The sequence below is a fragment of the Cyrtonyx montezumae genome, unplaced genomic scaffold (assembly GCF_038088225.1).
Source record: "Cyrtonyx montezumae isolate F1298 unplaced genomic scaffold, pur_monq_1.0 scaffold_45, whole genome shotgun sequence".
NCBI classification, from domain to species: domain Eukaryota; kingdom Metazoa; phylum Chordata; class Aves; order Galliformes; family Odontophoridae; genus Cyrtonyx; species Cyrtonyx montezumae.
The window spans coordinates 926,494-939,466 of NW_027072051.1; the positions used below are offsets into that span (position 1 = coordinate 926,494).

General features: G+C 57.9%; 2 protein-coding genes across 3 annotated transcripts in view; both read left to right on the forward strand.

The window, feature by feature from the left end:
* The window catches only part of UBE2T (ubiquitin conjugating enzyme E2 T), a 68,297-nt gene that overhangs the window by 260 nt on the left and 55,064 nt on the right, over positions 1-12,973 (forward strand). The gene's annotated exons all lie outside the window — the stretch shown is intronic.
* DENND2D (DENN domain containing 2D) lies at positions 2,534-10,028 on the forward strand. Of its 2 annotated transcripts, XM_065747510.1 has the most exons (12): positions 2,534-2,708; positions 4,413-4,588; positions 5,093-5,205; positions 5,281-5,350; positions 6,221-6,298; positions 6,383-6,523; positions 7,837-7,985; positions 8,070-8,247; positions 8,400-8,441; positions 8,851-8,941; positions 9,064-9,303; positions 9,938-10,028. In XM_065747510.1, exons 1-12 carry the CDS (start codon positions 2,651-2,653, stop codon positions 9,997-9,999), a joined length of 1,398 nt encoding a protein of 465 aa, XP_065603582.1. In that variant the 5' UTR covers positions 2,534-2,650; the 3' UTR covers positions 10,000-10,028. The 2 variants fall into 2 exon arrangements, with proteins under 2 accessions (XP_065603582.1, XP_065603580.1); XM_065747508.1 differs by lacking the exon at positions 2,534-2,708 and having other exon boundaries at positions 3,824-4,588.

A 12,973-nucleotide genomic window follows, 5' to 3' on the forward strand; every position in this document is an offset into this window, starting at 1 on the left:
TTTGCAGCCCCACCAGCAGAACTGGGGGGGTTCTCACCACCCCACTGAGCTGCAAATGCTCCTCAGAGGGATAAGAGGAGAGGTCTGTGCCTGCACCGTGTGTGGGGCTGCAGGTTCTCCCCCCCCCCCCCCCCCATTGGCTGCCCCCATGCTGCCCCACATCCTCCAGGGACTGAGCCACCTCCATCCCCACCTCCATCCCCCCACAGTGCCCAGCACTGGGCAGCTGACACAATCACGGTGCTTTGGGGCAGCAAAGCCACCTGTGGGGTTGGATCCTGCTGCCACCACCTGCCCTCACCCCTGCCATGGATTTCTCCAGCTCAGCAGAGGGCTAATTCTGCCCCACATCCCTCTGCCCACAGGGTAAAGAGGAGGGAAAAGGGCAGAAAAAGAGGGTGCACCGAGGTGGGAAGTCAGCACAGGCATTGCATGCTGCAATTAACTCCTGAAATGCCAAGGCTGAACAACCCCGAGGTGGTGTTTGAACCCAAGGCAGCTCCTGGCTCGGTATGGGGCAGCTGGGGAAGGTCTCGTGCTACACCTGAGGTTGTGCAGCTCAGCCTTTTCCATCTATGGGTGCCTGCACACAGCCAGCAGTGCCAGCCCGGCCGTGGGGCTGTAAGCTGAGACCCCTCTGCACCTCCTGACCATCAAACTGCCCCAGAAAGGAGTGGATTCTCTGCACTGTATTTGCAGGGGGGGGCAGTTCAGCACCAGTCCTGAGCCCCTCTGCTGAACACCCCCTCCAAGGAATCCTGAGGGCAGATTAAAACACTTGGGTTCAAATTGATTTCCATGTGAGGAAAAGCAGCTTGGGTTTGCACCTTCCTCTGAAAGAAATGGTCCCTACAACTAAAGGATGAGGCTTTCTTTCAGGCAAGAATGTGCAGTTCTGGGCAAAGAAAAAGAAAGAAAAGAAGTAATGAAAATAAGAGGGAAGGTCCTGGAAGGAGCAATGCTCTCACACCTGCTCTTCCCAGAGAAGTTTCATTGCTCTGATGCTGCCATCCAGTGGGAGAAGCTCCCTGCAGAGGGACGTGGCCCTGGGGCTCCCAACCCCAATGGGGACATCCAGCATTGGCCCTGGGGGGGCCCTGAGCCCCCACTCCGTGCCTGGCCCCGGGTTGGCCGTGGGCAGGATGAGATGTGCTCCCACCCTGCAGGTGTGCTGAGCTCTGAAATGCAGCACCCGGCGAGGGGGTGGGCAAAGGGAGAGGGTGCAGCAGGGGAGGGCTTAAGGGGCACTCAGGGGCTCTCCAGCGTGCAGCCATCAGCGCCGGGGCCGCAAAGGAAGAGCAAAGCAAAATGAAACGGAGCACAGAGACCTCCGGGCTCCGCTCGGTGAAGAGGAGCGGCTCTGGCTGCTCACCCACCGGGGGCGGCAGCGCCCACCATGAATGCGGCCGTTTGTTGGCACGGTGGGCGGAGGGGATGCGGCAGAAAGGAGCTCTCAGTGGGAAGATTCCGAGTTCAGCAGCGCACGGTTGGTTGGACTGCGGCCGGGGCACAAAGGGACAGTGTTCCTCGGGAGCACGGGGAAGTTTGGGGCTGGGAACGCAGCACAGAAGCTGTCGGAGCAGAGGGAGGTCACGCTCGGCTTAAAGGGGGCAGAAAAGATTTGTGCATATGGAAAAAAAAGAAGAGAAAAGAAGAGAAAAGAAGAGAAAAGAAGAGAAAAGAAGAGAAAAGAAGAGAAAAGAAGAGAAAAGAAGAGAAAAGAGCAACTTCCCAACAAGGAATTCGGGGATTTCTTCTGGCTGAAATCAATGTTTGCTCTCCCAGGGTGGCTCCGTTTTCCAGGAAAGGAGGGATTTTCCTCTAAAATTGAAAGGGAAAACCCCTAAATTTTTATTGTCCCGCTGTGCCAACAGGAAATGTTTCCCAGGAGCAGAGCACCATCCCGCTGCCGTCTGCTCCGGGAAGCACAAGGGCTCAGCCCGCCCCCTCGAGAGCAGCCAGAAACTGCCCCGGACCCACAGCTCCCGACGGTCCCCGTGGGGAAAGAGACATTACCAGGGGAGAAAGGAGAGCACTTGGAGCACGAAAGCTGCGTCTGCAAACCGCCACGTCTGACAGCAAGGCTGAGGACTGCGCACAACTCATCACACCTCACGGCTGAGCCCACGGGGTCGGCCCAGGCGCCTCTAAAAGGAGGGGGCACAGCTCTGCTCACGGAGAAGTGCCGGTACGAATGGCAGCTCGGCCCGGCAGCGTTGTCACGCCAGGATAAACTGCTTCCCCAAACCTCGGTCCTCCGGGGGGGCGGCTCAGCCTCACCCCCTTCCTCAGCCCAAAGGAGCCCTGGGGAGGCGGAGCGACCGCTGCCCTGGGACATCTCTCCCATACCCGGCTCCTCCCGGGACCTTCGTGCCCAGTGATGCTCCCGGCCCCTCCCACACCCAGGTACACCCAGAACCACGTGCCCGGTGCCCCCGGTGTTCCCCGTTCCCCCCCGTTCCCGGTGCCGTCTCTCCAAGTCCCATCCGACGCCAGGTGCGGTCCGGCTCCTCCTCTTCTCTCTTCTCTTTTCTTTTCCTCTCCTCTCCGCCCCGTCCCGTCCCTCCTCCCCCGGGAAAGCGAAAGCGCGGCGGGCGGAAGCGGAGCTCCCCGCAGAGCCGCACCGGGGCCGCTCCACGTCGGGGTCACCATGGCCTCCTCCATCAGCAGCTTCTTCCGACGGAGCCTCCGGCGCCCGGGACGCAGAGGTGAGGGCTGGGAGCGGCCGACGGGACGGGACGGGACGGGACGGAGGGAGACGGGAGGAGCAGCGCGGTCACGTCGGCACCGGCACCGGTTCGGTCCGCTCCAGCCCTGCCCTGCCCGAGCCTCTTCCGTCGGGGCTCATCCCAAACCCAAGATCCCACCCGAAATCCTCGGGGTTGATCCATTATCCCGGAGCTCATCCCAAGTCTCGGGGGCTCACCCCAATTCCTAGGCTTTATCCCAGGGATAGCTACCCTTCGGGAGCTCAGCCCGACCCCTCCTGCTCTGCTCTATTCCCCCCAACCCCAACAAAATCCCATCCTGAACGAGTCTGCTTCATCCCCCGGGTATTTACACCCCCCATCCCTCCCCGGGGCTTTCCCCGACACGGGGGAGCTCCCACGTGGAGTCACACCCCCCCAAAGGCAGAACCTGGCACTGGGGCCGTGCCCCACGGCCCTGGTACCCACAGAGGGTATGGTACCACCGGAGGATGGTGCAGAAATTGGTCTTTTGGGGTCTGTGTGCATTTCTGAGATGCAGATTGAGGGTTTTCTCACGTGCATCAGCTCGAGCCAAAGCCACGCAGGGGGTTTTACAACTGGTTTTTTTCCAGCGTTCAGTAGAAAGTGAAGCAAAAGCCATTTCCCTTCTGTCGGGCACAGGTGGGTGGCAGCGCAGTGTGAGCTGGGCCAGCAGCACCAGCACCGTGCTGTGTACGCAGCAAGAGCCCTTTCTTGCAGTGCCCTCATTGCGGGCAGGGTGCAGTGTTTCAGCCTTTGCCCTCTCTGTGCCCGTGGGAGGGAGGGGTGAAAATCCACAGTGCCCGTGGGGCTCCACGTCCCCGCTGCAGCCCGGCTCGGCCGGGGCTGTTCCCTCCTGGCAGGCTCCCCAGTTCCTTCCAGCAAATCCTGTCTTGCAACATCAATCTGTGCTCGTCCCGGTGGGTTTGGGGAGTGTTGGGACCTCTGGGTTTCGCTCAGGTTATTGAGGGAGCAGCATGAGGAGGAGGAGCAGGGTGGGAATGTCTGCAGGCTGAAGGCTTCGGTGCCCACCAGAGCTGCTGGAGAGGTGCACGACAATGGCCATCGTGGGGCTGTGAAGTTGACAGTGCTCCCCAGCTGCTCTCCCAACCAGCTGAACAAGAAATAGGATGCAGTTCCAGGGAACTGCTTTGCTGTGGGAGCTGTGGTTTAAGGAAAAGCCTCTGGCATCTCATTTGCAGTCAGCAGTTTTCAGGACTGAGTGCATCTGGCAGGGAGACATGGGGATTCATCGTACGCATAGAGGCCTCGGAGGTGCTCAAACAAGTCCTGTGCTGGTTGTTTGCTGTTTCCTTGTCCCCCTAAGGAAATAAATCAAAGTGCACTAAAAGCATTCCCACGCGTTTCTGCTCTCCACCGCCCCATGTGCAGGCACTGCTCTGGGCACCCTCAATCCTCTCTGGGATGGGGTGAAGGAAGACTACGGGGGTCTGATGGTGCCTTGGTTTCCTCCAGAGCCCTCACCAAAGCTCTCTCTCCCTTTCCATTCCACATCCTGCACCCATGGGTCCCCAGCTTCTCACCGTCTCCCTCACATGGACCAGAACCCCTTATGTGCTGGGTCCAGTTCACACGTGGCCCTGTATCTCCTCCCTGCTCTCCTCCCAGCCTTATGTTTCACTGTTCTCTGCTGGTTTGGGTTTTGTCTTTTTTTGGCTGCAGAAGGCAAACAGGAGGGCCCTGCAGCAGACAGCATCCCATCACGTGCATCACCAGGAGAGAGGAGCTCTGTCCTCTACTCTGCTGGGCAGTTCTTCTTCGAGTACCTGGTGGTGGTGTCACTGAAGAAGATGTCAGATGGACGTTATGAACCCAAGATAGCATATCAGTTCCCAAAGGTATTCAGTCCCGCATCCTTTTGGGGAAAGATGAGTTTTCTGAGGTTAAGAGGAAAAGGGGGACATTGCTCCTTCCCCATCACCAGAGCCAGGGGAGTGCAGGAAGGCAGCCCATGCCCTGGAGCTGCAGCCCTGACCCCACAGCACTGGAGCTGCTCTGAGTGCTGTGCCCATCCCTCCCTCCCTGCAGTCCCAGCCCAGAGCCACAGCCCCCAGGAGAAGCCCACTGGTGCTCCTGGCTGTCCCCAGCCCGAACAGCCCAGTCTTGGAGCTTGCAGCCACCTGAGAGCTCCAGCAGCAAAACCATCTCTTGGGGTCCAGACGCATGGAGAGATTCCTATTTGAGGAGTGTTCCCTGCACTTTGTCCCACAACCCACGGCAGAAAGCGATCAAAAATTGGGACTTTGGCGAAATGCTTGAAGAGAGAGATGCAGCCACCCCATCCCACCCCATCCCTGGCTGCTGGTGCCATCCACCACCCCAATGGCATCATTTCATTGCAGCGTGAGAACCTCCTGAAGGGCCAGAGGGAGGAGGAGGAGCGGCTCCTGCAAGCCATCCCCCTCTTCTGCTTCCCCGATGGCAACAACTGGGCGCCTGTCACCACCTTCCCCAGGTACCTGTCCCACCGTGGTCCCACCTGGAGGGCTGTGGGGGCTGCCCTGTGCCCATGTGCCATATCTCCTTGCAGTGAAACTTTTTCCTTCGTCCTGACAAACGTGGATGGCAGCAGGAAGATCGGTTACTGCAGGCGGCTGCTGGTGAGCATCAGCGGTGGCTGTGCCGATGGGGACGTGGTGTGACAAGCATGGAGGGGTTTGGGGTTGGTTTTTTTTTCTGCTGGGATGTCAGTTGGGTGCAGGGTGGAGGAAAGCAGCTCAAAATGCAGCCAGCAGGTGGGATGTGGGAGGTGATGTCCCCGTAACAGTGCTGGATATAGGGATGCACATGGTGCCCATGCAGACCCCAAGGAGCTGGGTGCCCTCAGCCCCACTCTGTGCTCTGAGCAGTGGCTGCCCCTCTCTGCTCACAGATTTGGACCACATGGGGGTAAGATGGAGTTCTTCTTTGGGCCCAGTTCACATGCAGGTTACTTAAACACGGACAGAAAGCCACGAGGCTGCAGCCCACACTCAGTGACTTGCTGTTCCCACCACCCTGTCCTTCCCTCCCCACCTCTGCACCCAGGATGTTGGCACTGGGTGTCTGGAGGTCTGAAAGCTCAAAGAGAAAATGAGCGTGGAATCATCCAGGTGGGAAGGAAAGAGCAACCTGGGCACACACTGGAGGCAGGATTTAGCCCCAGGGATGGCAGGGATGGGGCAGGAGGTGTCAGAGAACTCATGTCTCATGGGGAGGAATGTTTGGGAATTTGCCAAAGGGCTTTGCACCAAAATGGTGAACACCTCCAGTATCTGAACTGCCTTCTCCAGGCCCCTGGTACCCTCTGCTCTTACAGCACACAGCATGTCCTTGGCTGAGGTCCCAGCTCTGAAAGTCCCCCAGCGAGCAGCTGGGATTCCAGAGAGGGTTCTCCTTGGGGTGAACGGGGCTGGAGATCACTGGGAAGAGCAGGGAGCTGATGTGACGGGGATGGGAAATGCTCAGTCCCTTCTCTCATCCTCTTGCAGCCCTCTGGCCGTGGTGTCCGCCTCCCTGAGGTCTTCTGCATCATCAGCTGCCTGGGCTGCTTTGGGCTCTTCTCCAAGGTGGGGCTCCACGTGGGTGCTGCTGGGCCATGCAGCCGCCCCACTGCCTGCCAGCATTTCACAGCCCCCTTCTGCCTCCCCCAGATCCTGGATGAGGTGGAGAAGAGGCGTCAGATCTCCATGGCAGTGATCTACCCCTTCATGCAGGGCCTGCGGGAATCTCCCTTTCCAGCTCCGGGAAAAACAGTCACCATTAAAAGCTTCATCCCCGAGTCGGGCACAGAGGTTGGTTCTGGGGACTCAGTGCTTTCTGTGCTGCTCCAGTATGGGGCTGTTTCCACGCGTGTGGGTCAGGGCAGTGGGGACCCAGGGGTCAGGAGTGCTGCCTCCCATGGATGAGAGCAGTGGTGAGGATGAGGATGGAGCCCACCGACGTGTGACCCCAGCACAAACCTCACCCAGCACTGCTCCCTACAGCACCACTGCTCAAACAGCCCCGGTGTCAGCACTGCTGTGCTGGGGCTGTGCGGGTTCGCACCTCTGCCTCAGGGCTGTGGTCCAGCAGTGCAGGCTGCAGCTCGCCCTCTGCCTCAGCTGAGCACCAAGGGCGTGCTGGAGGCACCCAGCTCCAACCTGCAGTGCTGCTTGCAAAGATCTGAGCAGGGCACGGTGCCCACCTCCCCCACGCACAGCACCTGGACAGGTCAGCACAAGCAGAGCTTCTTGTTCTGCTTTTCCTTTCTCTTGTGCTGAAGCTGCAGTGTAAAATCTGAAGGATCTGCCCTGGGGTCTGCAGTAGTGCTGAGCATCCCCAGGACGAGTCCCGCCGGGGTGGGGCTGAGAGCAGGATCCTCCCTCTCTAGTGCCATTAGGCAGCTGCCTGTCAAATTGCAAGAGATTTCTTCATCCAGGAAAGCTTTGTGCAAGGGCTTTGCACGTTGCCCAATGCTCTGGCTGAGGGCCAGGCTGCAGGAGCGTGGCTGGGGGTGATGGGGAAGCAGGGCACATGGGGACATTCTTCGGAAGAGATGGAATGTGAGGCTCCAGGCAGGGGCTGGAGCGAGGCAGGGAGATCCATGAGAAAGCAGGGAAAGGGCTGAAAACACATCCTGGGTGCTGCAGGGCTGGGAGCTGGACAGCATGCAGGATTTGTGCTGGAAGGGGCTGCGGGGCATGGCCGGACCCTGTGCTGCCCACTGGGAACGCAGCACTTTGGTGGCAGTGTCACAGCACAGAGCAGGCAAGGTGGAGAGAGGTGACAGTGCTGTCACACCTCACTGCAGGGAGCAGGCACCAACCAGGCGTAGGGGGCTCCTCCCCAGGGCAAAGCCAGCAGAAGGGGCTTCACCACCACCGAGCTTGATGTTTCACCTTTCCATCCCTGCAAGCACGAGCTGTGCCAGCCCTCCTGGGAAGACAGGCAGAACAAAGTCTGTGCTTTGCAGGGGGTCCTGATGCCGCTGCTGCAGACTCAAGGAAGGATGTTCAGGCCACGCTGTGGTCATTAACTGCTCCCAGATGATCTTCTGGTGGGCTCAGGTGGGCACAGGAGGGACGTTTTGCCCCTCACACCGACCTCAGTGGCTCTCACCCCGCAGTTCATCGAGCTCACACGGCCCGTGGATGCCCACCTGGAGCACGTGGAGTTCCCAGCGCTGCTCCAGCGCCTCAGCCCCAACCTCATCCTGCACATCTTCGCCTCCGCCGTGCTGGAGCGGCGGCTCATCTTCCTGGCCAAGGAGCTGAGGTGAGTCCTGAGCTGTTTATCATCCCCCAAAATCCCCATCAGACTCTTGAAGGAGCGCGGGTTGAGCTCCTCGCGCTCTCGCAGTGTCCTCTCGCAGTGCATCCACGCCGTGGCTGCTCTCCTCTACCCCTTCACGTGGGCTCACACCTACATCCCCGTGGTCCCCGAGTGTCTGCTCGACACCGTCTGCTGCCCCACGCCTTTCATGGTCGGCATTCAGATGCAGCACCTGGAGCAGGTGCTGGAGCAGCCCATGGAGGAGGTATTTTTTGCAGCCAGGAGGGGGGAGGGTGTCTGGCTGGGATCAGCTGTGACCCTGGGATTGTGCTGGGTGGGAAGCAGCGATGGGTGGGAGTGCAGTGGATGTCTTGGTGGCTGTGGTTGCTCAGCCCGTTGCTCTCTGCTCTCTTCCAGGCTCTGATAGTTGACCTGTGTGAAGGGAAGATCATCCGGGCGGTAGGTGTCCCGCACAGGGTGTGGGGCTGAGGGACAGCTCCTTCCCCACTTGTTCCCAGCTGCCTTTTGGTGGCAGGGCTGTGGTTTTGGAACTGGGAGCAGTGGGGTCACTGTCCCTGGAGGGGTTCAGAATGAGGGGCTGAGGGACGTGGGTGGCCATGGTGGGATGGGGTGGGGTTGGACTTGGGAGGTCTCAGAGATCTTTTCTGACTTTAATGATCTGATGATTCTGTCTTGGGGTCCCACAGAGGGATTCCTCCACCCACTGTGCTGCCCCCCCCCCCGCCCCCAGCAGCAGGCTCTGTGTGCGGGGCATCTCACTCCCAGCATCACTACACACCACAATTATGGGACCCCACAAAGCCCCTGAGCACTCCCCCTGAGCTTCATGGCCCCGTCTGCCTTCCAGGTGGGCGATGAGGACGAGATCCTGCCCATCAAGCTGCAGAACGAGATGCTGGCATCTCTGAACAGGCACAACAACAACAACAACGTACACAGTAAGTTCATCTCTTTACACGGGGTTAAAGTCTGCAGAGGGATGGCCAGCAGAATGGTTTTCCTGACGGGACCTGGAATAACAGAGTCCCATCTCCACCTCTGCTGCTGTGTCCCCTCCCAGCATCCGAGCAGGTGAACGCTCTTGTCTCTGAGGCCTTCGTGCAGTTCTTTGTCCGTCTGGTCGGGCACTACGCCTCACACATCAAGTGGAGTAAAAACGGCCCTGGCACCTTCCAGGAGAGAGCCTTCTGCAAAGCCATCACCTCCAAAACCAACCGCAGGTTCGTCAAGAAGTTTGTGAAGACCAACATGTTCTCCCTGTTTATTGAGGACGCAGAGAAGAGCAGGATCCCACAGGAAGGTAAATGGATCTGCTGGGGTGTGGGGCTGAGGGAGAAAATGCCCCATACCCAGAGAGAGGTGCAGCTCTGTGCTGAGGCAGCGAGTGGGACCTGAGCACCCGTTTACCCTCAGTGCGTTTCTGTTTCTCTCAGCAGTCAGAAACCACCCCGGGCTCGTTTTGTCACTTAGCTGGGGATGGGGCAGGCACGCTGGGAGCTGCTGTGCTGGAGATGCCTGTGTCCTGCCCAGGGTATGCAAGGGCAGAGCTGCAGCAGATGGAGGGCAGAATCCAAGCTGTTGTGCTGCTGCTCTGCGGTGCCTGTTTGGCTGTTGGTGTTCTTGGGGTCTCATGCTTTCTTTCTTCCTTGCTGCTCAGAGAGGAAAGGCAAAAACTGAACAGGAATGAATGTGTGGGTAAAAACCAATCTGAGCATAATCCGAGTTCACTTGAGGGAGGGAAGCAGCGTTGGGTGGAGAATCACCACAGTGGGATTTCACCCACACCCCCACTGGGTGCAGCCCTCTGTAACCCAGAGCATGTCACCCCCTGTGCCCCCACCTTTCAGTTCCATGCAGGAGCCGTGAAGCACAGATGTGACAGCTCTGGCACTTGCAGTGTTTGCTGACCACAAACCACCTTTCCTTGCCCGCAGCGTACTTCCAGCAGAAGATAACAGAGTACCACGAGCAGAAGAAGCACCGAAGGGACTCCTGAGTGCAGTCAGAGGGGACGAGCACCCAGCAGGGCTCCAAGGGCAGAGCACTCCGGATTCTGCTGGATCTGTCCTGCCTGAGACTCATGGAAAGCACCAAGCTCTGGTTTCTGCCCTTTCCCTTTTCCCTCGGGGCACTGTGGCACTGGAAAATTCTTTTGCACGGAGCTGCTGCCTGGCTGGGACAGGAACCACACACAGCTCAGTGCCTGGCCCCACACCAAGCCGTGCCCTGGGGCACCCCAGAACGTGTGTGTGCTGATGGAGGGCAGTGGAGGGTGACTGCACGACCAGTCATCGCTAAAGGAAAAAATGGACAAGCGATGAGTAGGAAACACTGTTAATTTCCAAGTAAAACAAACGTAGGTTTTGTGAAGAGGTAGCATCCTGTGGAATAGGTTTCTGAGGATCCTAGTGTCTGTTGCAGCTGATGTCTTTGTTGGTACTGTGTGGAGCTGCAATCCCAGCTCAGCTCTTTGGAGAAATGAACACGCTTCTTTCCCACGGGTTATTCACTCACACTGGAAGCAAACCATGGAGGTCACAGGGCTCCTCCTGCAGTGGGGAGAGCAGCGATGGGGAGGAGGAAGAGCAAGTTAAATCTCGTAGTAAATCTTGGCAACATCTCCTCCCTGCTCTTCTGATGCCAACTTCTCTCACCTTGCAGTTTGCTGCCTCCGAAGCGTGACATCCACAGCAGACTTCAAGTACAGCTCTCCCCCTTTTCTAATGCAACAAGGGTTGCTGCCCTGAATCAGGGCTGCCCAGATCCTCACCAGGCAAGGGACCTTCCCTGGGAAAAAAGGGACGAGCAGGGAGAGATGCTCACTCTTCCCAGCAGGAGGTGTGGAGAAAGGCAGAGCTCCGTCCTCCTCTCCAGGGCTGGGTGGCTGAGCTGCCCCATCCCAGCTCTGCACCACGGAGGTGGTCACCAAGATCTCTCTTCCTTTTTAACACATCTCCCGTGCTGTTGAAGGCCCCGGTGAGATGTTTTGAACAAGCACTGCCCAATGAGCCGTCGTCTGCGTGCAGATGTTCTGTCGGAGCTGCTGGAGCAGCAACAGAACTGAGATGGATGCAAAGGGCGTTTGGTGCAGCCATGCACAGACACAGGCAGCAGAAGAGCTGCTGGGCAGAGGATGAGGAGGGAGGAGCAGCGATGTGCTCCAGCCACGCTGGAAGGACGGTGACTTTCTGCTCCGTGTGTGTTCAGGGTGGGCTGGGGGGAAAAAGGGGTGTTTGGCACTGTAGATATCTCCTTTGCCTCCACAAGTCCCAAATCACGGGTAGTGAGATTACAAGCAGTCTGTGGGACATTAAAGGTTAAAGGTGAGTGATCTTTATCTGTGCTTATTTTTCTTTTTTTTTTTTTCATTCAAAACTTGTTCATCTGCCACCAGAAAAGGGGAAGGGGGAGCGGAAACGCAGGGTGCTAATGAGCAGCAATTATCCCTTCTGCAAAAACCACTCGCCTCCCTCTTTTCCTTCTCACTCGTTGCCGTTTTGAGAAGTCGTCGACCTCCTGAGCTGCAAAGCATGACATCTCATTGAGAAGAAAGGGAAGTGGTCCTTGCTCTGGCAGTGGTCACAAGGAGGGCTGGAAGCTGCAACTGCTTTCCTTCTGCCTGAGCAACACCCAAAGGAAGGTGACTGCACTGCTGCTGAGAAAATTAAACGGAGGTGATGTGCAGAAATGGATCCCTGTCTTTAGAAAGGTGCCTTTCAAAGGTAGCCAATGCTATGGAAGTCAGCAGGAGCGAGCTGGAGCAGGAGAGGAGGGTTTGTGGCTGGTGGACACAGAGCAGGGTGCAGTGCAGCCCCCAACCTGCTTCAGGCACTTTTCCTTTCAATATTGCGATGGGGAAAAGGATCCACTGCCATTAACTGGCACAGAGAGGCACTGCTGGGGAAGCTATGGGCTCTGAGCTAAGAGGGGGAGCAGGGGCTGGGGCTGTGCAGCAGGAGCAGCTTTCTGCCACTGCCCCACGATGCTGCAGCATGCTGGAAAGAGGAAGAAAAAAGCAGACAGTGCTGAAGAAAATATCCCCTTCCTTTCTTTGAAGTGCCTCCCACAGCAGCTGCTCGCAGGTGGGGGCACTGGGGGGAGCTCAGCTGCATCCAGTTGGGCTCAGGTCTCATTGCAGCCGCTCAGCAGAACACAGAGCATATTTTTAAGTCCTCCTTCCTGCTCGAGGTCTGTCTCACACTCGATCTAAATCTGCAACAGTAAATAAAGCGGTGCCAGGAAATGTTCCCCTGAACTGGAACGTGTGCGTTTCTTCTGATAACTGAGAGCACAGCTCCCAGCACGGCGTTGGCCCAGAGCTACAAACAGCCACCGGGCACGGGCTGGGAGGAGGCTCAGGAGTCACTCCTGATCCGTGCTCTGGTTCTGCTACGCAGCTGCCCTGCGTGGAAGGTTCATGTTATGGCATGTGTCACGCCGCCAGCAAACAGCCCTGCGTATCTGAGCCACCAGAGACTGTTTGAGTGCTTTCAGATAAGCGTGGAACAGTTACAAACACAGCTCCTATCTTAGCACGCTTGTCAGCTGCCTCAGACCTCGGGATGGTGCTGTGGCCTTCACCCCCAACCCCCTGGTGGGGATTAAACCTCTCTGTAGTGCTCCTTTCCGAAGTGAAAGCAGGCACAGCAGTGCTGGATGCATGCAGGGTAGGAAGACAACACGAACGTGAACCAAAACTGACACTCGGGTGGGACAGAAACAGAGCCTGAGTGATGTCAGCCTGTCCTGCTCCCACACTGAGCCCCTGCTGGAGCCAGGGAACCCCTTCATCACTCTGTATGAGATGCAGCAGTCCGACACCAACTGAAACGTTCAGCTTCCCTCGACAGCTCTGCAGGAAACCTCACTATCAGTTCTGAAGGATGTGAGGTCCAGGCCCAGAGGAGCTCCAGGAAGTGAAGGGGCCACTGTTGCAAAAGCTTTTTCCTCTACAGCATCTTCTGAATGCA

Bases quoted from the DNA above. Each gene is read 5' to 3' on its own strand.
- DENND2D (XM_065747508.1), top strand. From the start codon at position 4,184: ATGGTGCCTTGGTTTCCTCCAGAGCCCTCACCAAAGCTCTCTCTCCCT. The intron at 8,248-8,399 runs GTATTTTTTGCA...GCTCTCTTCCAG, and splicing joins TGGAGCAGCCCATGGAGGAG to GCTCTGATAGTTGACCTGTG. The intron at 8,942-9,063 runs GTAAGTTCATCT...GTCCCCTCCCAG, and splicing joins CAACAACAACAACGTACACA to CATCCGAGCAGGTGAACGCT.